Source organism: Protopterus annectens, chromosome 5.part0 (assembly GCF_019279795.1).
Source record: "Protopterus annectens isolate FY-2018-M chromosome 5.part0, PAN1.0, whole genome shotgun sequence".
Taxonomy (NCBI): Eukaryota; Metazoa; Chordata; order Ceratodontiformes; family Protopteridae; genus Protopterus; species Protopterus annectens.
Window position 1 is genome coordinate 459,722,357 of NC_056735.1, and position 21,162 is coordinate 459,743,518.

The following is a 21,162-nucleotide window of genomic DNA, read 5'->3' on the forward strand; positions in this document are numbered from 1 at the left end:
ACAGTATTTGGGCATAAGGTCCTTGCTGCAAAGCAGCATATGTCGCAAATAGTGAGTCACAATTACGACTGAATGCAAATGAAATGCACACAACAATTTCTGCACATGTATTAACATGAGGTAGGTCAGTTGGAGACAAAAATATATCAGTTACCTTTATGTGTGTAGAGAGGTCAGTAGTCTAGCAAGTCTGGGAAGAAGTGGGCAGCTACCACAGGCACAAAGTGTTAGAGGGCACAGTCCTGAAGTGCAGTCCTTGCATTCTTCTTTCTGTACTGGCATTTCTGAATGCCGGTACAGAAAGTCACTTCAGCACATTAGCGCTTTGTGGTAGTAAGCTTTAGTTATAGCAAGCCATTTGATACAGTTTGAAATGTAGCATTTTTTGGCCCTTCTGCTGAAGAGCCAATGCAGGGAGGGTTGTGTATCTGCCTATCTATTGGAGTTGAGCAGATTTTTTTTTTTTTGCTCGTCAAATGAAGAGCTGGGGAGGCAGGACAACACTTTGGAGTACAGTCCTAGGTAATATAAATGACATCTATGCCTCTGGGAGAGGCTTAGCTAGGGTGAGGCAAATGGGACACCTCCAGGTACAAAGTGTTAGGAGTGATTGACAAATGTTGATCAGTCTTCAGTGCATTACTTGCATATTGCATTTGCAGTCAGAAATGAAGCACTTTAGCACCCTCTCTGTAGAATAAACTGTAGCAGCTGCTTGCAGTTTGCTACACTTCAAAAGGAAAAAAGAGCTTTTTTGTGCTTCTCAAATCTGGGGAGAGGAGCAGAGATGCTTTTTTTTTTTAATTTGAGGGGGTGCCAATACAGAGCAGGTCAGAAGGAGTTGCATTGTGTCTTTGTAGACTTGGAGAAAGCATATGACAGGGTGCCTAGAGAAGAGTTGTGGTATTGTATGAGGAAGTCGGGAGTGGCAGAGAAGTATGTAAGAGTGGTACAGGATATGTACGAGGGTAGTGTGACAATGGTGAGGACTGCAGTGGGAGTGACGGAGCCGTTTAAGGTGGAGGTGGGATTACATCAAGGATCAGCTCTGAGTCCTTTCTTATTTGCAGTGGTGATGGACAGGTTGACAGATGAGATCAGACAGGAGGCCCCATGGACTATGATGTTTGCAGATGACATTGTGATCTGTAGTGAGAGTAGGAATCAGGATGAGGAGACTCTGGAGAGGTGGAGATATGCTCTAGAGAGCAGAGGAATGAGGGACAGCAGGGCTAAGACAGAATATATGTGTGTAAATGAGAGGGAGGGTAGAGGAATGGTGAGGATGCAGGGAGTAGAGTTGGTAAAGGTGGACGAGTTTAAGTACTTGGGATCATCAGTTCAGAGTAATGGTGAATGTGGAAGAGAGGTGAAGAAGAGAGTACAGGCAGGGTGGAATGGGTGGAGAAGAGTGTCAGGAGTGATTTGTGACAGACTGGTACCAGTAAGAGTGAAAGGGAAGGTCTACAAGAAGGTACTGAGACCAGCTATGTTATATGGGTTGGAGACAGTGGCATTGACAAAAAGGCAGGAGTCAGAGCTGGATGTGGCAGAGTTAAAGATGTTAAGATTTGCACTCAGTGTGACTAGGATGGATAGGATTAGGAATCAGTATATTAGAGGGTCAGCTCATGTTGGACAGTTTGGAGACAAAGCAAGAGAGACGAGATTGCGTTGGTTTGGACATGTGCTGAGGAGGGATGATGGGTATATGGGTAGCATGTCGAGGGATCAGTTGCTAGTGTCCTCTCCTGCTCAGCTGGTGAACCTGGGAATACTGAGGCAATGTTACAATTGCCTCATGTACACAGACAACCCTCTCCTCCTCCCACAAAACACAAATACATGCGAGAGATGCAACTATACGGCCAAACTGGAGGCTGAGCTCTCAACACAGGACTGGCAAGACCAGTCAGGAGGAGAAGGTTACCACACACACTATAGACCCAGTCTCACATAGCACCATTACAACCTCAAATTATACACATAAACACACAAAGACATACTCGGAGGCTCTGATCAAAAATCTACCAAAACAGCAGAGGCCACCAAAGCAGACACCCAAACAACCACCACCTCAGAACACAACACCTGCAACACATAGACCTCACAGTCAGAGTGTCAAACAGTCACAGCCCTTAAGGCCAAACACAATGCCAGACACACTAGTCATTGGTGACTCCATAGTCAGACACACTGACGTCCCGCTCACCAGACTGAGTAAGGAGAAGGTCACAGTAAGCTGCCTGTCGGGCGCTAGAATCCGCCACATAATGCAAGCACTCAGGTCTCTCAACAGCAAGTACAAATATGACTCAGTCATTGTCCACGCTGGTGTAAACGACCTGAGACGTACCTCTTGGACTACATGAAAAGAGACATTGTGGAGCTCTCTGATTATGTAGCCCAGGCAGGTATGACCCTGACCTTGAGCAGTATCCTACCTTCACCAAGAGTGATGCCACAATACAGAGATAAGATGATCAGCTTTAACAATTGGCTTAAACACTGGTGTCATTCAAAGGGGATCCAGTATCTGTCTGCCTGGGATGACATGCTGGACAAGCCACGCTGCTTTGCAAGGGACGGCTTGCACCTGTCACCCCTGGGATTCCGGATATTGGCAAAGGCTCTTGCCACCCCCATAGTGCCTTTTTTAGGCAAGGCTCAAATTCTAAACCTACCTCCCTAGAACACAAAAAAGGAAAAAAAACTAAGGGTAATGCTGCTCAATGCCAGAAGTCTAAATCTCAAAATGCACGCACTCGAGGCCCTTCTCAGTATGGAGAACATCGATGTCTGTGCTGTGATAGAAAGCTGGTTCAAGGCTCCTGAGAGCACCCCAGCGCTATCAGGTTTTACCTCATATCATGCGTTCCGGCCCCAAAATCCGGACAATACCAAGAAAGGGGGGGGGGTATCCATATTCATCAAGGACACCCACACCTCAAGACTGGTGGCAACGCACGATGCATCGGAGACCATCCAGGTGCAATTAACCATAGGCAAGACTGCTCTGCAAACTGGTGCATGTTACAGGCCACCCTCACAAACTCAGGAACCTCACATGGCCTTCCTGAAAACACTAGAGGGGATAAATGTATCACCAAACACCATCATACTAGGTGACTTCAATTACCCTAATATAGACTGGGAACACTACTCAAGCCCAAACACCCTAGCCCAAAAGTTCCTGGAATTCATAAACTCAAATGCCATGGAACAACTAGTCACCATCCCCACAAAAGGAGATAACATACTTGATCTCATCATCACGAACATGGGAGCACAATGTTCAACACCGGAAGTATACCCCTCACTGGTGAGATCAGATCACAAACTAATCTCGCTGGAGGTCCTCATCCCACCCCCACCTGAAATAAAAAAGACCACAATAAATAACTTCTCAAAAGCCGACTTCACACTTCTAAAGACTAGTGTGGTCTCCTTTAAGGCCCCCGAGTGGAAAACAGTACTCAAGCCGCTGAATCACTTACAAACACCTTCTACCAGCACCTGCAGGACCGCATGGATAAGGCAATCCCAAACAAAACAAAGACTCTTAGTACCAAAGGCAAGCGTCCAGTCTGGTGGACCCCAGCCATAAACAAACTCTACAATAAAAGGAGGAAGCTACTACAAGATAGAGCAAAATCCTTAAAAGGTAAGACACCCTTGATCACTATAAGTAAAAAGCTAAGAGCTCTCATAAAATCATCCAAAGCAAATTCGAGAGAAAAATAGCTAAAGACTCAAAAGACAATCACAAGGCCTTCTTTAGCTATGTTAGAAACCTAGGAGGAAACTCCCAGATTTGCTCAGAACTAGTTCAAAATGATGTGAAGATTACTGATCCTACAGACATTGCCAACATACTGGCTGACAGGTTCAGTGCAAACTTCTCCCCAAAAGGAGAGATATCTATACCAAACGATTGCAGCCCCCAAACATCTCCAGCGCCCAAGTGAGAACTGCTCTCCAAAGCAAAAAACACAGCACCCATGGGACCTGATGGTGTCCCCGGCTGTATGCTCCACGAACTCAATGAGGAATTAAACCCACAGCTAGGACAGCTGTTTAATCAAAGTCTTACCACTGGATCACTCCAGGAGTGGCGCACTGCAACTGTGGTCCCACTTCACAAAGGCGGTGCCTCCACCGACCCTGAAATTACCGCCCATTAGCTTGACAAGCCTTATCTGCAAAGCCATGGAGAGGATCATAATGGACCTCATAAATAAAGACATAGGGAATTTGCAGACTTTGGATCCAACCCAGTTTGGCTTTGTCAAAGGCAGATCATGCCTTTTAAACTTGGTTGACTTCTTGAAACAGTCACCAAAGCCATTGACGAGGAAAGGCAGTCCATACAGCCTACCTCGATCTGGCTAAGGCCTTGATACAATACCCCACTCGGGTATCATTGAAAAACTCATCAGCTTAAATGTTAACCCATACATCACAAGATGGGTTGCAAACTGGCTGAGTGACAGAACCCACAGGGTCAGAGTTGCTGGCGCCATGTCAGACTCAAAGCCTGTCACAAGTGGTGTCCCACAGGGCTCAGTCCTGGGCCCACTCTTGTTTGGCATCTACTTTTCCGAAGTACAAGCAAACACAGGAGGGTTATGGCTGACAAAGTTTGCAGATGACTGCAAACTAGGCGCCATAGTAGAAAACACATCTGACACAGATATCCTTCAGAAGGGTCTCACAGAAATGGATAACTGGTGCCAGAGCCACGGCCTGAAGTTAAATGCCAAAAATGCATAGTCATACCCTTTGGGAAAAACAAGGTTACCCCTAGCTACCAAATAGGTGGCAATCCACTGAGCACAGAAGAAGTTATCAGGGACCTGGGGACCCAGGTTGATAGTAGTCTGTCATTCGACACCCATGTAGCTAAAGTAGTTAGGAAGACCTTCTACATTGCCCACCTTATCATGAAGGGATTCTCATCTAGATCAAGGGAGGTCATAGTCTCCCTTTACTCATCACTCATCAGACCAATGATTGAGTACAATGCCCCATTCGGGATGTATCTGACCCGACACTTGCAGCAGCTGGAGAGGCCACAAAAGTTCCTCACCAAAAGGATAAAGGGTCTCAAAAATCTGTCCTATGCTGCCCGACTGAAAGAACTCCAGCTCTATTCAGTCGCTTACCGCTTGCTCAGAGGTGACCTTTGCCTAACATACAAGGCCATGTCAAACCCAGATTTGATGAATATGCTTCACCTCAAAAAATCTAGATCCATCAGAGCCACAAGGGCGGGAGACCTAAACCTCGACACGGCTATTAATAGGACATGCTGGAGGAATAGATTCATCACCCAAAGACTCCCTATGCTGTGGAACAAAATCCCGGTACATGTGAGGCAGAGCACCTCGCTGGCCTTGTTCAAGAGAAATCTTGACCAATGGATGGGAGATCGCAGATATACCCCAGGGATTACCTCAGTGTCACTGCTCGACAGAGGCACAGCAAAATAATGGGTATAGTTCCCCATACTAAAGGGGTGGCGTAAGCCACAAAACGATGGGCTAGGCTTGTAAATGCCCTCGGGCAGATAGCCTAGTATGAACCTATGAACCTATGAACCTATATTGGGAAAAAGATGCTAAGGATGGAGCTGTCAGGTAAGAGGAATAGAGGAAGGCCTAAGATAAGGTTTATGGATGTGGTGAGAGTGGACATGCAGGCGGTTGGTGTGACAGAGCAAGATGCAGAGGATAGGAAGAAATGGAAAGAGATGATCCACTGTGGCGACCTCTAACAGGAAAAGCCGAAAGAGAATGAAGAATTTGAGGGGGTGCCTGATTGGGGGAGTGTGCCAGGTGCCAGAATATGCAGGTGCATCAGATTTTGTGAGTGTGTGTGTGTGTGTGTGTGTGTGTGTGTGTGTGTGTGTGTGTGTGTGTGTGTGTGTGTCTCTGGCTACATATATGCAGGATTACAGTAACTTTTCGTGAACAGATTACAATTGATACACGTGATGTTGATCAGAGTCCACTTAAACTCGACTCAGCAAACCTCATAAATAGGCCTCTACTGGGAGACAGGGACATAACACCTTGCTCTTGTGGTGAACCACGTTTTGATGGACAGTAATGGACACACTGAAAGTCAGTCAATTCTTTAGGAAAAAAAAACAGACTGCTACCATATATAATTTATTTGCTTAATTTGTTAACCAGATAAGCCTACTGGACACAAGTTCTCCTTTCCAGGACAAACTTGTAGCACTGTTTGGTTCATAGGTAGGTACTAGGCTATCTGCCCAAGGTAATTTATAAGCCTAGCCAGAGTGTGTCGGCTTTCGCCGCCCCATTGATTAATTAACTGATCCTCTGTCAAGCAGAGCCAATGAAGTGATCCCAGGGGTGTATTTTCTGTTACCCATCCACTTGTCAAGGTTTCTCTTGAAGAGTGTTAATGAGGGGCTCTGCCTGATGTAATTTGGAATTTTGTTCCAAAGCATGTGGAGTCTCTGTGACAGAAATCTATCCCTCCAGCATGTTCTACTTATTGTTGTGGCGAGGTTTTGCTCACTAGAGCGCGTGGCCCACAGTGACTTGAATTTCTTTCGGTGGAGCATGTCCATCAATTCTGAGTTGGACATGACTTTGTAAGTCAGGCAGAGATCACCTCTGAGTAAGCGATATGCCACTGTGTACAGCCGAAGTTTTTTCAGTCGGGCTGCATAGGACATATGTTTGAGGCCAGTAATCCTCTTGGTGAGGTACTTTTGTGGTCTTTTCAGCTGTTGGAAGTGTCTTGTGAGGTACATCCCAAATGGGGCATTGTACTCTATGATGGGTCTAATGAGTGACGAGTAGAGGGGCACTATAACCTCCTTATTTCTAAATATGAACCCTTTAGTAATTAGATGGGCCATAGAAGGATTTTCTAACTACTTTGGCAATATGATTGTCAAAGGAGAGATTACTATCTACCTGGGTCCCCAGATCTCTTATTACCTCTTCTGTATAAAGGGGGCTGCCTCCTGTGTGGTAATTCATGGGTGTTTTGTTTTTCCCAAATGGGAAGAAGTACATGCCGAACAGTAGGGGTCCCAGGACCGAGTCTTGAGGGACATCACTTGTGACTGGTTTACAGTTGGACCTGGAGCCCGTTATTCTTACCATGTGAGTTCTTTCTGTAAGCCAGTTGGCAACCCATCTCATGACGTAGGAGCTTATGTTCAGGCTGGTGTGTTTTTCTGTAATACCCGAGTGGGGAATGGTGTCGAAAGCCTTGGCGAGGTCAAGATAGGCTGTGTGAACCACCTTTCCTTCATCTATGGCCTTGGTGACTGTCTCGAAGAAGTCAACCAGGTTTAGTTGGCATGATCTGCCCTTAACAAAGCCGAACTGGGTCAGGTCAAGTGTTTGGAGGTTCCCAATGTCTTTGTTAATGAGTTCCATGATGATGCACTCCATAGCATTGCAGACCAGGCTAGTCAGGCTTATGGGGTGATAGTTACTAGGGTCAAGTTGTGGCCCCTCCTTTGTGGAGAGGAATAACCGTTGCTGTGCACCATTCTATGGGCACATAACCTGTGGAGAGGCTGAGGTTGAACAGTGTGTTTAGGTGGGGGGTTAGTTTGTTCTGTAGTTCATGCAAGATGCAGCCTGGCACACCATCTGGTCCCATTGATGCTGTGTTTTTGGCTTTTAAAAGGGCTGTTTTCATCTGTGTGTCTGTGATTTTTGGGACACTACACTTTTCCGGTATTGTTGTGGGCCCTTTTGGAGGTGAGAGGGGTGAAGTTTGCACTGAATCTGTCTGCCAGGATGTTGGCAATATCATTAGGTTCAGTATATTTTGTGCTGTTTTGCACTAGTTCAGTGCATATCTGCGAGTTGCCACTTAGATTCTTAACATAGCTAAAGAAGGCTTTGTGGTTATCTTTTGAATCCTTTGCTATCTTTCTTTCAAAGTTAGCCTTGGATGATTTCACGAGGGATCTTAGTTTCTTACTGATACTGATCAGGGATGTCTTTCCTTCTTGGGATTTGCTTTTTTTTTTAAACTAGTTTCCTCCTTCTATTGCATAGCCTGTTTAATGCAGGGGATCCACCAAACTGGTTTCCTTCTCTTAGAGGAGTGAGTCTTGGTTTTGTTAGGGATAGCACGATCCATGCATCCTTGTAGGTGCTCACAGAGTGCATTTGTAAAGGTTTCTGCATCTTGGGCAGCATTATCCTTTAGCGTGGGGGCTGTGAAACTTATCACCTCTGTATTAAGTAAGGTGAAGTTTGCTTTAGAAAAGTTTTTTACTGTGTTTTCCTTAGTTGGGGGTGGTGGTGAGGTGTGGACATCCACAGTGATTAGTTTATGGTCTGCTCTAACCAGTGACGGGTTGACCTCTGGTGTGGAACACCTGTCGCCCATGTTGGTGATGACCAGGTCCAATATGTTTTCACCTCTGGTAGGGGAGTTTACCAGCTGATCCAGGGCATTTGAGTTAATGAATTCCAGGAAGCGCTGGGCCTGGGAATTTGTACTCGAGTAGTTTTCCCAGTGAATGGTAGGGTAATTGAAATCACCCAATATCAGGGTGTTCGCTAGGACCTTCATGTTTTCCAGTGTCTCTAGAAAGGTGGAGTGGTGGTCCTGGGTCATGGAGGGTGATCTGTAGCAGACCACAATTTGCATTGCAGATTTGCCCGATGTTAGTTGCACATGGATGATCTCAGAGGTATCATGCTGCGCTACTAACCTGGAGGTGTAGGTATCCTTGATGAATATGGATACACCCCCTCCTTTTGTGTTTTGGTCCGTGTTCCGTGGCCAAAACGTGTGGTATGAGTTGTAGCCAGGTAGTGCTGGGGTGCTCTCTGGAGCCTTGAGCTAGGTTTCAGTTACTGCACAGATGTCAACGTTTTCCATACTGAGGAGTGCTTCGAGCACTTGCATTTTGAGATTTAAACTCCTGGCGTTGAGTAGCATAACCCCCATTTTTTTGTTAATTCTGCTGTTTACGGAGGTGGGTTTGACTTTTGTGCCTTGCCTAAAAAAGGCACTATGGGGGCAGCAAGAGCCTTGGCCAGTATTCAAAACCCTAGGGGTAACAGGTGCAAGCCATCTCTTCTGATGCAACGTGGCTTGTCAAGCAAGTCATCCCAGGCTAACAGACACTGGATCCCCTTTGAATGACACCAGAAGCTTAGCCAGTTGTTGAAATTGATCATTTTTTCTTTATACTGAGGTATCATTCCTGGTGAGGGCAGGATGCTACTCAGGGTCAGGGTCATACCACCCTGGGCTGCATGATCAGAGAGCTCTTCCATGTCTATTTTCATGTACTCCAGGTAGGTATGTCTCAGGTCATTCATACCAACATGAAAAATGACAGAGTCATATTTGTACTTGTTCTGGAGTGACCTGAGTGCTTGTGTTATGTGGCGGATTCTGGCTTCCGACAGACAGCTAACAGTAACCTTCTGCTTGTCCAGCCTAGTGAGTGGAACATCAGTGTGCCTGACTATAGAGTCATCTATTACTAGTGTGTTAGGTATGTTATTTCGCATTAAGGGCTGTGATTATGCGGCACACTGATTTTGTGTTTGTGTTGTCTGGTTTGTGACGGGAGGTGCAGGTTGTTTGGGTGTCTGCTTTCGAGGTCTCTGATGCTTTTGCAGGTTTTTATTTAGAGCCTCTGAGTATGATTTTGTGTATTTATGTGCGGCTGGAGGTGTGGTGCAAGTGTTAACCTTCTCCTCTTGACTGTCTGTTCCAGTCTTTGGTGGAGACAGCTTAGCTTCTAGTTTGGCTGTATAATTGCATCTCTCGCATATGTTAGTGTTTTGTGGTAGGAGGAGAGGGTTGTCTGTGTACATGAGGCAGTTGTAGCATTGCCTCAGGATACCCAGATTCACCAGCAGGACTGCAGAGTGCACCTGAAGTTGCCCTTTGGTCATGCCTGAATAGTAGGGTGAGCTGCTTAGTCGCTTGGTTGGTGAGGGGTGACTAAAGTGCCTTGCACTGCTGGGCAGTCAGTGTCAGGGTATATTAGTGCTTGCTATTAGGTCTGAAAAAGTGCTGGGCTGTAAGATGCTTTTTGAGTGCTTAGGTTGAGATTTAGACTAGTTTCAAGGGAAAAACTGAAGAGGAGACTTAGTGGAGCCGGGAATAATTTAACCGTAGCTAACCAGCACTGCCCGGTGCGCAAAACTGTGCAAACACGGTTTTTATAGTAGGTAAATAAAAGAGATAGAAATTAGCTCAAAATGGCCAATAAACTACTAACTTCTGGGTTGGAACCACTCCTCCAGGGACAGATTGGTTGCTCAAAGCTCCCCTCCCAGGTGAACAGAGAAACTTCCTTCTATCCAAGTCAGGTATGGGCAACTCAGAAACTAGTATCACAGCCCTGAATTCAGCACTAGCCTGAAAACCGGACTATACTAGCTTAGAAAGGTGGAAAACAAGGAATTTTTTTTTTTTTTGTTTTTTTTGAAAAGATAAGGCAAAAACAATAAAAAATACACTTAAAACAGCTTTAAATGACTACAAACGATCAGAAAAGGCTATTGCACTTTAGTGTGTAGCCTACAACAGTTAAAAAAATTATTTAAACAAAAAACAACTTTTTAAAAGTGCAGGCAGTCAAATAAGTACAACATTTGAAAAAACAAGCTTTTAAATCACAATAAATGCTGGAAAATCTGCTTTTAGGTGGAAAACAATTAAGTACAGCAAGAAAGTACAGAAAACTGATACTTAATCACTCCAAAGTTTCTTGTCTAAGCTAGAAGGCTTGTATCAGTTTAAGGCTTTCTAGTACTACCCAGTAGGTTAGTTAAAGGAAAGATGGGAAACAAGTGCAGATGTGGTCTTTTAAACCAGAAAGTTGAAAGAGACGGACAAACTGTCCAAATGGTCAATAAACTACAATTTCTGGGCCAAGAACCTCTCCTCTCCTCTCATGGTAGACAGGCTACCTAGTGCTTACCACTCCCACTGATGAGCTAGAAGGCTTTCTTCCAACACAGAAAGGCTTGTGGGGCTCAGAAGCTTACCAACAGTCCTGGATTCAGCAATTCTGTATCTGGACTAGGCTAGTTACAGTAAAGGTGGGAAACAAGTGCAAGTGTGGCTTTTAAACCAGAACGTTGAAAGAGGTGGAAAAAAAAAATGCCCAAACGGCCAATAGCTACAATTTCTGTGCCAGGAACCACTCCTTTTGTGGTAGATAGGCTACTTAATGCTTACCACTCCCATTGATAAGCTAGAAGGCTTCCCTCCAACACAGAAAGGCTTGGGTGGCTCAGAAGCTTACAAAGAGTCCTGGATACAGCAAATCTGTATCTGGACTAGACTAGTTACAGGAAAGGCAAGGAACAAGTACAAACATAGACTTTTAAGCCAGCAAGTTGAAAGAGATGGAAAACTGCCCAAACGACCAAATAAACTACAATTTCTGGACCAAATTCACTCTTCCCGTGGAGGATAGGCTACCTAGTGCTTACCACTCCCACTGATAAGCTAGAAGGCTTCCCTCCATCACAGAAAGGCTCAGGGGGCTCAGAAGCTTACTAACAATTCTGGATATAGCAACTCTGTAACAGGACTAGGCTAGTTATAGGAAAGGTGGAAAACAGGCACAAATGTGGCTTTCAAACCAGAAAGTTGAAAGAGATGGAAAAAACTGCTCAAACAGCCAATAGCTACAATTTCTGGGCCAGGGACCACTCCTCTTGTGGTAGATAGCTTACCTAGTGCTTATCACTCCCACTGATAAGCTAGAAGGCTTCTCTCCAACACAGAAGGGATTGAGGGGGCTCAGAAGCTTACCAACAGTCCTGGATACAGCAAATCTGTACCTGGACTATACTAGTTATAGGAAAAGCAGGGACCAAACGCAAAATGGGCTTTTAACCAGAAAATAGAAAGAGATGAAAAAACTGCCCAAACGGCCAATGAACTACAATTTCAGGGCCAAAACCCACTCTTCCCATGGTAGATAGGAAAACTAGTGCTTACCACTCCCACTGATAAGCTAGAAGGCTTCCCTCCAACACAGAAAGGCTTGGGGGGCTCAGAAGCTTACCAACAGTCCTGGATACAGCAAGTCTGTATCTGTACTTGACTAGTTACAGGAAAGGCAGGAAACAAGCTTAGAATTTTTTTTTGTTACAGAAAAGCAGCTAAAACAGCAGTAAATACAATTCAAATTGTAGTGCAGGCCAGCACACCCGTGTTTGTAGCAACACTACGGCAACTACAGTTCAAGTAAATGCAATTAAATTAACAAATGACTAACAAACAAGTGCAGAAGGCAGTAAATTAGAAAGCTACTAATAAGCAGTAATAAGTGCAGAGTAAGAGCGACTGAACAGATAGCACACAAAAGAGCAACTAAGACAGTTACAGTAAGAGCAGCTGAATAAAAAAAAAATATATATATATATATTTTTTGAGGGAGGAAACAGAGCAGGATTAAGAGGCTACAGGGGTTGTCCTTCCCAAATGCTCTCTTTGTACACAGTAGGAGTGCCTGATATCAGAATATGATCTCACTGCACTCAGTTGAGTGAGCAAATGAGATGGGCCTAAAAGGAGTATCCAAATACAAACTTTATCAACGGCAGAGAGTAGCAATGAAGGCTGAGAGAATCTAACTCTGGATTACAGAAATCAGCTCAGCAGCAGTTGATAGCCTTAATCCTCTGTGCTACTACCAAACTTGTGTGTACATAAATAAAAGTTTATTGAATGTTCATGTTGTAGTCCAGACTTGTGTGTATACAAGCAAGTTTATTTAATATTCAGGTTATGTCTCTTAGTCAAAGCAGTTTGCAGGTTTTTCACATGGACCTTCAAAATTGTTTATGCATATTCACCTTGGCCGGTTTCAAAATGCTACATAGTGAAGATCAGAGAATAGTTCAGAAATCAGGCTAAAATATTCCCCATCTGCAATACCTGAGACTAGATATATTCTTTATCCAGGTAATTCAGGTGGCAATCACTAATGGGAGGAGATCCTGTGAGTGACACTGTCTTGTAGAAATCAATTTCTTCAAACATATTTGGTGTATGTGCTTTCATGACACACACTAAAAAATTCCATAGTTATGGTGTGAAGTCAGAATAGATTTATGCACTGAGATGGGGTAAAGGACAAAACCTTCTCATTTAGAAAGGTTGCAATGGGATAGGTTTCTTATCTTAGTTCAATGACTTTTAAAAATGGTAAAGTATGTTCGTTATTGATAAGCTTAATAAACAAAACCTTTTTCAGTTCCACTACAAGTGTGTATCACTAAATGAACTATATATAAATACAAAGATAAGCTTTGCAGTCATAACTGCTGGCTGGAGACATTGGGGGAGTCATCAATGCAACCCTCAGTCACAAATAAATAACATTGTACAATGCTGTCCATAAACAAAGACTTCACATTCCTTGACAAAACCTAGAGATGTGATTTCCACTTTAATTTTTTCAGAGAAAAAATGATGGATATGTAATGTGATTTTTGTGTGCTGCAGTTCTGGATACCAGTTAAACACTGCAACTGTTTCAAGCCCTGCTTGCCAATGCATTCGCCAGTCGTGGAAACAAAAATGTCACTGATGGATATATTACACATATTACAAATTTGCTCTGAGGCAAATAGGATCAACTATGACATATCACTGTGTGCTAGATTTTAAATACACTGATCAGTAATAACAATTTCATTGTGCACACATTCACCCATCCATATGCCCCCCCCCACAACTCACACACACAATCACACATTTGTGCATATAATATATGCATTTATTCAGTATCACTTTAATGTCCCAAAATTAAGCTTGCTATAGTACTTGTAATTAATTGTATTGTAAACAGCATATTTAGTTCACGATGGTGCACAGTAAAAGGTACTCAACTGAAAACTGTGATCTCTTGAAATTAAAGTGACATTTTCTAAAACAGTCTGATGTGAAATTCTGGACTATGCAGTGCTATAAAAAATAATAAATTAAGTGGACACATTTTCAAGCATGTTCTTGCCAACACCCAATGCTATCACAGTTTCAGAGCTAATACTTACTTGATGTAGTAGGGCACTTTGTTTGGAGATATTGCCCGCTCCCAGGGACCCTGGACCGATGCTGCGAACAAGAAAACCACAGACATGGAGGTCAAATTTAAAGTAAACAGGACAGGAAAGACAACATTAATCTCTGGAATTACAATTTTATACTTGGCCAGGCTGATACAGGTTTGTTTGCTCAGTTATCCATGAAGGCAGCAAGGATTAACCTGCTGTTCAGAAAATCCTGTCATAATCTTAGCAAAATTGAAGTCATTCAACTGCAAAGATAAATGCAAAAACCTCTTCCACTGCTAAACTTGAGGAACAGATAAAGAACAGAAGATGATGATTTTGTAGCCTTATATTCATGTTTGTTGACAAACTTCTTGCTTAAATAATTTTTGTTGTAAGTGTACTCTTTTTTCATTTACATTTTTTCTTTACATTTTAATGTGTGTGTGTGTGTGTGTGTGTGTGTGTGTGTGTGTGTTTGTTTCTGTGCATATTATACATACATACACACACACACACACACACACACACACACACACACACACACACGCACACACGCACACACACACACACACACACACACACACACACACACACACACACACACACACACACACACACACCACTTGCATATGTACAGTAAGTGATGTATATATGCACATATGTTCAGTATATACCAGTTCACATTTGTTCAACCTCTTCCCAGTGCTGTATCACTGCTGCTTCACCCCACCACTTTTAGTAGCTTACTTTCTGTCCTTAATATATCCTTTACCTATCATCCATGACAGAAGACAATATCAGCCCTTAAGACAACAAATTCAGTTAGGATGGTCCATGCCATTAGAATAATTAATATCTTGTCATTTGTTTATCTTTTTTGCTATTCCTGACACTAGATTATATATTACTTGACGTGGACTATCACCATTTTATTTTCTTTCAGGGCATTTGGCTAAACAGCCAAAGCTTTCTTCTGATAATCAAAAGGAAATCTGATAGAATAATTTGGAGATGTCAGCCCCCTGGTTTCGTCATATTAGGTAACTCAGGGAATGGTATAACTTCATTTTACAGTTACATGGACAAACTGTTATTCTGGAACTGCATTTCTTCCTAGGTGTGACAATGTTTTCCTTGTGCTGTGATTTGCCCAGCAGCTTTCATTCTGCTTATTGCTCATGGCAGTAATATTTTTATTATAATAGCATTGTTTAATATATCATCTTCTTCCCTGACTGAGTTGATTCCTTTCTGAACCAGCAAATCATTTTCAATGAATGTTCTAGCTCTGCTTCACCTTCTTTCACTAAGATGAACATAAGTACAATTCGGAATGTAATATTATACAATGTGGTGTCTTCTTCATGCATAGAAATATGATAGGATATGTTACTCACAATCATGTTGCTATTAGAATATTTGTTAATGAGTAACTGCATCTTACTGTGTCCTCCACATTGACATATTTATACTTTTGAATACACATGACGTTGAATAAGCAAATACGGGCAGGTGGATTCCTAAATGTTACACGCACTGCATGCTAGGAAGAGCATGGAAGTTGTTCTGTACATAGACATGGCACATGCATGGTTTAGAGACAGATTTGAGTACGCATTCTTTCTCTCAGCCATCAGGTGTACTAAATAGTGACCAGTCTGTGATACATGGCAACAACATGCACAGTACAGTAAATCTCACATCAGCAGACATATTTAAAATGCAAACATTAGACTGACGAGTAGGGAAGTCTCTATGCCGCACAAATCCATAGCTTGTTGGCTGTACAGTTTCTGGCTCTGAATTTTACTGCTACACTCTGTTAATTAGGTAACTGCTTCAGTGTGATGGATTATTATGAAATCACAGTTACTCAGTATAGGTATAGGTTCGGAAGCCTTTCTATGTTTTTCTTTTCTCTGATTATCTCTCATCATACTGTATACTGAAATTTTCTAATGAGCCTAACCCAACAGGACAAAAACATAATAATAATAATAATAATAATAATAATAATAATAATAATAATAATAACAATAATAGTAATAATAACAACAATGGTAATAATAATCATTTATTTACTTCCACTTTGTTTACCAGGAGAGTTTGACTGGTTTATACAGAAAAAAAACTTTTTCAGCAGAAGCCTGGAGACAAACATTCCTCTGTACTGATATACTAAACAGGAATTCAGAACACATAGTATAGCATTTCCGTTATAATTTTACAGTGGTTCCCAGATGTGATATTTCACACAAACTTGCATTGTGAAGTATAACATTTGGAGTACATACGTGGAGATCATCATATGGGAGTTTGAAAGCATACTAATCTTTGACAAAATAGTCATTAATTTCATATAGTATGAAATTTAGATCCTTCACTGAAAGAGATTCACTTATTTATTTATTTATTTACATTTGTTGACCGGGAGTTGACGTAGGTCTATTTTCAGTGCAGGCCCGGGGAGAAAAGCTCCACAGTTAAAATAAACAGACAGTAGTTACATTGGATTACATAGCAATTAACAATTTAACATAGCAATTACTTACAACATATTTACAGATGAAGAACATAGTACATCAGTAGACAACTAGAATCTTTATCTATGAAGTACATAACAGACATTAACAAATGTTACAATAAGAAGTTCCTGCTGTATAATAAGTACTAGGCTTATCAGCATCTGAGCTTGCTATAATCAAGGTAGTCAATGGAGTGGAAAGAAAGGTAGTGGTTGAATGGGGTGGGTGATATTAGAGTGGGAGTTGCAAGGGCATAGCCAGCATGTTTTTAGGTGCACTTTTAGTAAGGTTTTGAAGTGGGTGCATGATGGTATTGAGGTAATTGTGGGTGGGAGGGAGTTCCATAATTTGGCTTTGGTGCAAGAGAATAGTGCTTCACCAGCAGAGTTATTGGCTTTAGTGATTTGCAAGTGATTTTTGTTGCTGGATCTTAGTGGTCTGGTGGTACGATAGGGTTTGGAATGTAGATTCTGGAGGGATGGGACAAGTAGTGGATGGTTTACTAGTTTGTGGGTGAGTGAGAGTTGATACCACTGAAGGAGGTGAGGGAGTTCAAGCCAGCCCAGTTCAGCAAGTGAGAGACAGTGGTGACTACGGTAGGATGCCCCTGTGGTGAATTTGGTGATTTTGTTGTAGCTGTTCTCCTGCTTGTTTAGATTGCATTGCCTTAGGTTGGTATATATTGGAGAGGCATAAAGTAGGGTGGAGATAAGGTGGGAATTTGCTATTGAAATCTTTGCTGCTTTGGTGAGAAGTTGCTTATTTCTGTATAACGCTCCTAGTTTTTTGTGGACTTTTTTTATGGTCATGGATATGTGAATGTCAAATTTTAGTTTATTGTCTATTTCCACTCCTAGCAATTTGGTGTGTTCAGTTGGATATATAATGGTGTTGGCTTTTGCTGTGATGTTAAAGTGAGAGTTGTTTTGAGTATGTTTGGTGGGTTGGAAGATGAGTAGTTTAGTTTTCTTTGGGTTGAGTATTAATTGGGCATCGGATAACCAAATTTCAACAGAGGAAAAGGCTTACTGTGTAACTTTTTGCAGTTTGGGTAGGGACTGGGCTGAGCAGATGATGGTTGAGCCATCTGCGTATTGTATGAGTGTGCCATGTTTGGTGGCAGAGGCTAAATTATTGGTGTAAACAGAAAAGAGTAGGGGTCCAAGGATGGATCCTTGGGAAACCTCTATGTAGACAGGAAGTTGGGGAGATAAGTCATTCTGCCATACAACGGATTGTTGGCGGTCAGACAGGTAACTCTGAAACCAGTTGGTGACTGATTGAGAGAAAGATAGGTTATTGAGGACAGAGATAAGTTGTTTGTGTAGGACCATGTCAAATGCTTTAGATAGGTCTAGGTAAGTAGCAGAGGAGAGATAGCCATTGTTTTTATGTTGAAGGATAGTGTTAGTAAAGGATAGTAAGGCAGTGGTGGTGCTATGGTTTGGTCGGGAACCATGCTGAGTACTGGAAAGAGGTTGTTAGTAAGGAGGTAGACTGAGACCTGAGAGTGTATGCATCTCTCTAGTATTTTGGAGAGTGGAGAGAGAATAGCTATGGGGCGGTAATTGATTAGTTCTGTGTAGGGTCCAATGAGATTATGAGGATTTTATATACAATGTAAAACATTCTTTACATTGGAGAACACACATACTATGCAAAACATATGGAATTTCACATACAATGTAGCACATTAATTTATATCAGAAGCGTAGTATAACACATTTGGTCTGGTGGGTGTTATAAATAAATTTCTAATGTGGTCAGTAGCAATGGATTGCTGTCTTTGTGGAAGTTCTGGCATGCAAGATGAAGAATTCAGAGAGAGTGACTACAGACCAGTAGTTGTTAGAAGTGGTGTCCAAGGCATGTGTAGGGACTGGAATGTGTGAGTATGTTTACATGGAGACTGTCTGCTTGATGAAGATGTACTATAGCGTCAGAGCATTAGTTGCTAAGAGGAGTGACTAGGAAATGGGGGGTGGTTAAAGTAAGTAGCTGTGATGCTATTTGCACTTATATGTTAGTGTGACGAAAGGAGATTTTGACAGCACAGCTAGCTGGAATTTTGTAAATAATTATATGTCATTGGTGAATATCGAAATGATTTATATAAGATGCTTGTGTTACAAATGTATTAGAACTCTATGTCATGTGTGTAACAAACCACTCTGTACAGGTGTTTGTGTTGAAAAGGTATTTTGTAAAGTGCTTGTGCTTAAAATGTATCTACAGTGTGCCCTACTGGAAGAGAACATAAATGTACATGCACTATTGTAACTGTTTAAATGTACAAATTTTAAAAGTGGAAATTGGGATAAAGGAGGTTAACCTCAGTCCAGTAAAATTTAGAAAAATATTTGACATTAAATCACTTTATAGGCTAGGCCATAAAGAGGCAATCTCTCAAGTTTTCACTGCAGCTAGAGACACAGAGTATGTGTTAGGAAGCTTTCTGTATTGTTCTTGGGGCGAACTAATTGCTTCATTTGAAGCATGAAGGAATGCTGTTGTTTTATGACTTCCAGCATCTGCCAAAGATCTGAGGAAAAGCCCTTTTCCTGTATATTTTTACAGGTGGATGCTAAATGCTGCCAACTTCTAGCAATGGGGATTTTGGCCTGGGAACTAGAAATCAAATGGCAAGAAGTGATGTCATCCTGCAAGCTATCCCAGCAGTAATATTTGCGATATTATTTTGAAAAGTGTCTTAGTGAGATAGAGCATTCTGCATTCTGTCTTGGACCTGCCTGACAGCAGCAATAAAAAAACATTCACAACATCTGCCTTGCTCTATTAATAAGTTCTTAAGTTATAGTATAATTCTCTTAGATACAGTCAGGAATATAGCAAAGCTTAGTGTAGATATTCTTCTTTATTTGTGTGAGCCTGTACTGCAATGCTATTTTAAATATTTCCTGTGGTTTTGAACTCTGATGTCACTGTATATATTTAGTATTGTCTTGTTCTTTTATTACTTATTATTAAATATATTTAAACCTTTCATTGTGGCTGATCTGTGTACAGATATTTAAGTTTTGAGAGTACTTGCATATTTATTTGGTGATACTGTGTGGGCTACTCCTATTAACCTTTGCCCCTGGTCAAACTACCATTTGTATTAGTATTAATATTACACAGTAAAACTGGATACCCTTTGTTAAGGACCTTAAAGTAGCTGATAAGGGGTTCTGGTGGCAATGGTAATTACCTTATAGTCTGGGCAGAAGGGGCCATAGCTAGTAAACCTGTGTCAGCCTTTCCCAGGTTATTGTGTGTGTGTGTGTGTGTGTGTGTGTGTGTGTGTGTGTGTGTGTGTGTGTGTGTGTGTGTGTGTGTGTAAAACAAATATCCAAGAGTGTATGTGTCAGCTACTTGGGCAGGGACACAAAGCAGTGGTTGGACAGAGAGAGTATTGGAGGACTTGTCTTGGAACCCTGGCTAAGGACTCAACTCTATAGCTGTGCCAGTGGGGAGTCTTACTGGGGATCTAGAGAAAGAGGGAGAAACTAGCCTCAGACTGACTGTGGTCTCCGTGTGCTCTTATCGGAAATTGCACTTGATGCAGAGAGTTACATCTGGAAATACTGTGTGTGCACTTGTCATCCTTTCAGTGAACACTAGTGGTGAGGATTGAGGCTCCTTGATTACTGGTTCAGTGGTGGGTCATCACAAGTAGTACTATGGGAGTTTGCAGGGAGAAGTAATGTATGGTTTTTAGCAGTACTGGATGGTGGCTTATAGGGGATAGTGTTATGGCTGCAGTGTGATGTGTAAAGCAAAATAGTTTTCAATTTACTTCTGAAATTACTGAGAATAATAATAATAATCATAATCATAACAATAATAATTTGACAGTCTATAAGCATTGTCCTATCGATTCTCACTCCAGTAAAGCAGACAGCAAGGATAAAAGTATCTGCTCAGTGGCAGAGCATTTTGTTTCTCCAGTGTTTATCCTAGCCTTGGAAAGACAACTTCTACTTTCCCAGTCAGCCATTTGTTATTGACTTTGTGATGATATACATTACATGAACATCCTGGCTCAAGATTTATTCACTTAAAAGCAGAACTTTCTATGAGAAAATACACATCAGTTTGGATTTGATCTGAATGATTTCTTCTTCTTTAATCCTATATTTTCATTCATCACTACTGTCAGTAAACCATTATACTAACAATTGTTGTAACTCCCAGTTTGCACTGCGTACATATTTTATTAATTTTATACTTGCATCATAACTATGTCTGAATTATTTCAACTGTCTTTTTATATCCACTGTCTTTGTTGATTCATTCTACTGTTTTAACTAGTATATGTGGCCTCGTTGTAGATGTGTAATGTTCATGTGATTAATCCATTAATTCATCTGCATAGCTATCAGATGGAGCATATAACTGAATAAGAGTATTACATGTTCCCAATTTATTATTTGCAGTTCCTCAGCAAAACAATAGTTGATAGGTTCATAGATGTGTACTACATTGACAACCACAATGGTCTTTTTAAGCCTAGCCCTGCATCTCAAATTTCTGACAAGTTCTTGTACCCTTGATAAGTGTAAGCAGGGGCTTGGGAGATG

At 41.8% G+C, this 21,162-nt stretch overlaps 1 protein-coding gene across 9 annotated transcripts in view; it reads right to left on the minus strand.

The window, feature by feature from the left end:
* DMD (dystrophin) overlaps nt 1-21,162 on the minus strand; it is a 9,298,038-nt gene that overhangs the window by 1,247,808 nt on the left and 8,029,068 nt on the right. For all 9 annotated transcript variants that reach the window (XM_044072398.1, XM_044072396.1, XM_044072400.1 and 6 more), the window contains one exon: nt 14,055-14,115. In XM_044072398.1, coding sequence (XP_043928333.1) covers nt 14,055-14,115 — 61 coding nt within the window. The remainder of the gene's footprint in view (nt 1-14,054; nt 14,116-21,162) is intronic.